The 3,163-nt window shown below is 40.4% G+C and overlaps 1 protein-coding gene across 1 annotated transcript; it reads right to left on the bottom strand.

Annotated features, from left to right (window-relative positions):
- Positions 1-2,112: 2,112 nt before the first annotated feature.
- Positions 2,113-3,081, bottom strand: LOC117938850 (olfactory receptor 11A1-like). Its single transcript, XM_034863785.1, has one exon. It carries the CDS (start codon positions 3,034-3,036, stop codon positions 2,113-2,115), a length of 924 nt encoding a protein of 307 aa, XP_034719676.1. The 5' UTR covers positions 3,037-3,081.
- Positions 3,082-3,163: the final 82 nt, after the last annotated feature.

Genomic DNA, 3,163 nt, shown 5'->3' with positions numbered 1-3,163 from the left:
CGTTTTAAGACTATCTTGCCAGATTAAACGAGAATTTTCCAGTTCGGTGGAGCGCCAGATCTTCTCAAGTTTTCGCGATATTTGCTTTAATGGATGATAATGCAGGCCAGCCGGTCATATAACAAATCTCAGGGCGCTGTGCCCCGCCCGTTAGTCGTCCTCCCATTTCCCAGGAAAATGATTTAGTCTTAGGCTTCTCATCAGAAGAGTTCCAGGGAGGACTACCACTTGTTGATTTATAACTCGTTTCACAGCCCTCCTGTTTCTTTGTAGTCTTGTTGGAGCTAATTAGCCGTGTGTTAGCATGCTTTTGTCCATTGTTTTGGGTCCATGGTAAAGTGGTGTAATTTCCACAAGATCAGTTCACTTCCAAGTTCACTTCTAATCGGTGAACCTTTGTTTCCAGAAGGGCAATCTTCTCGAAGTACAGCTGCTGCTCCTTCACCTCGAAAGGAGCCAGTTGAGGTGGTTTGGACATATGGTAAGGATGCCTCCTGGGCGCCTCCTTAGGGAGGTGTTCCAGGCACGTCCAGCTGGGAGGAGGGCTCGGGGAAGCCCAGGACTAGGTGGAGGGATTATATCTACAACCTGGCCTGGGATTGCCAAGGGACCCCCCAGTCGGAGCTGGTTGATGTAGCTCGGGAAAAGTTTGGGCTCTCCTGCTGGAACTGTTTCCCCCGAGACCTGACCCCAGATAAGTAGATGAAGACGGATGGATGGACATATTATACCTTTAAAACATGTACCAAGTGACAAAAACACAGCAGTAACAACACAAAGTGTTGATTTATTAAATTAAAGCCATGGAGATGTATATCATGCTTAGTTCAGAGATTCTGTTAAAAACACGTTGCAGCAGCAGCCCACCGTGGGACCAACTGCCCTTTGGGGTCTAGTATACTCTCAATTATTACTCCAGAATTGGATGTTAAAGCCCCCCACCTGAATCTTGTAATTTACTTCGCACAGATAAAAACTATTATATTATTAGCCTATTACAAAAAAATAATCTCTTTAGAGATATGTTTTCTTTGTTTGTTCATCTTCAATTGTTCTTGTTTCTTTAATTATTCCAGTTCCCAAAAGTTAAATTCTCAAGTGCAATTTATATTTAAAAATAATCGATACCTGACTTCTTTGTATCAATATCGTTAACCCACAAAAAAACATTGGCATACTTTGCTGGTTAACAAGAATAATAAGTTTTATTTATATAGCACTTTTCAAGGTACACCAAAGACACTACAATAAAGCACATTAATAGCAAATAAAAGAGTAAAAGCAGGTGGTATGTTATGTTATTACAGGGTCAATGCTTATCTCAAGGCTTTCATGAGGTATTTGAATGTGTCTGTATGGGCGGGGAGTTCCAGAGCTAATGATACCTTTCTTCTCACCATCGCAGGGAGTTCCAGGGGGGGGGGGGGGCTGTGATGGGGGGGCTGCGATGGTAAAAGGTGAGCCCATCACTCAACAAAACACCTGTCTGTTCCTACGATGGTTCTACCAACTCAACATCTCGCAGATGGCCGTTATTTAAAAATAATATATATTTTTTGTTTATACTGTTAATTTTACACTGTGTTTTGTTAGTAATCACTACACACAGGCCTGAAAACACACACACATGCTCAGGACCTACACATGTCAGAGTGGGGGGGGGGGGTATTTCTGTTTTCTTCATAATCTTCCAAATAACGTATTGATGTTTAAGCGTTAGTTTACATTTTACCAATGTTAAGACAATTATTTCTCAAAGAATGGACAAAATCACTGGAGTTGTCTTAAAGATAATTTTTACTTGCAAACAGAATCAGTTTTACAGCAAATACAGAAAGATAACTGAAGCATGTTCACAACAGAGTCTTTGAAAGGAGTTGGGAGTCAAGTTAGTTATTCAGTGGATTGAATCAGCAGCTTTTCTTCTCATCTCGGGCACGGCATCTCCTCCACAGCATGCGTTCTTCCTTCAGGGACACATCCTGGGCTCTTTGCGAGGCCCCCTTAGCTTTCAGGATTAACACATGAGACACAGAAATACCAAACCAGCAGCTTGGATGCAAATGATTTAAAAAAGAAACGGAAGCAACAACCGTCCTAAGCGTGATTTTTCTAACAACCAAAGATAAGACGTTTACATAAGCTACGTATTTTAGTCATTTGCAGTCCATACATTAAAGGGTTAAAGAGCGGTTGGCAGGTCAGGAAATATAATGATAAAACATTTCGCAACATCACGGGTACACTGCTCATATCAAACCTGCTGTGTAATATTTGAAATAAAGAACCAAAGGAAAAGTTGATAAGAGAAGCGAGGTGGGGTGTGCAGGTACTGACAGCTTTCTGTCTCGTCTGCTTAGAACCAGAAAAACACACTTTAAGGATCTTGATGTAAGTATAAAGGATTAAAATGAGAGGACCAAAGACTACAAGAGAAGTGTAAGAGAGTCCATAAATGTTGTTCACTCTGGTGTCAGAGCAGGCCAGTTTGACAATAGCGTAGTTATCACAGTAAACTGTTTTAATGATGTTCCCACACAGCAGCAAAGAGGAACTTAAAGATATTGTGACTCCAACTCCAACAGATGACAATAACCATGTTAGAGCAATAAGCATGGCAACCTTGTTAGATGTCATTCGTGTGTGATATTGCAGAGGATAACAGATAGCAAGATATCTGTCATAAGACATTATGGACAAATTATGAAATTGTATAGTTGCATAAGAGTACAAACAGAACATCTGCAGGAAGCAGAAGGGAGCAGAAACAGAGTGAATGTCCGAGAGGATCTGAACCAGAAGGAATGGAAACAACCCTGTACTACCATACAGTTCATTTACAAACAGGCTGACCAGAAAAAGGTACATAGGTTCATGTAAGCTCCTGTTCACACAGATAACCACAATCAGCAACACATTGGCACACACTATGAACACATATAAAGACAAAATCAGCAAGAAATATAAGTATTTAAGAACACCGGTGTCAAGATAGGCACTTAGTGTGAACATTAAAACCTGCGTAACATTTACCATGATCCTCCTGACTCTGAAAAACAGAAATTAAAACATTTTACAAGATAACTTCATCATGTAACATTTCATTAAAGGACTTCTGAAAGGTTAGTCAAACATTTAAAGCTTTCTTCAGACTGTGTTCAGA

The sequence above is a fragment of the Etheostoma cragini genome, chromosome 3, assembly GCF_013103735.1.
Source record: "Etheostoma cragini isolate CJK2018 chromosome 3, CSU_Ecrag_1.0, whole genome shotgun sequence".
NCBI classification, from domain to species: Eukaryota; Metazoa; Chordata; class Actinopteri; order Perciformes; family Percidae; genus Etheostoma; species Etheostoma cragini.
The sequence above is the reverse complement of the archived record's forward strand: the minus strand, read 5'-3'. Positions and strand labels throughout refer to the sequence as shown.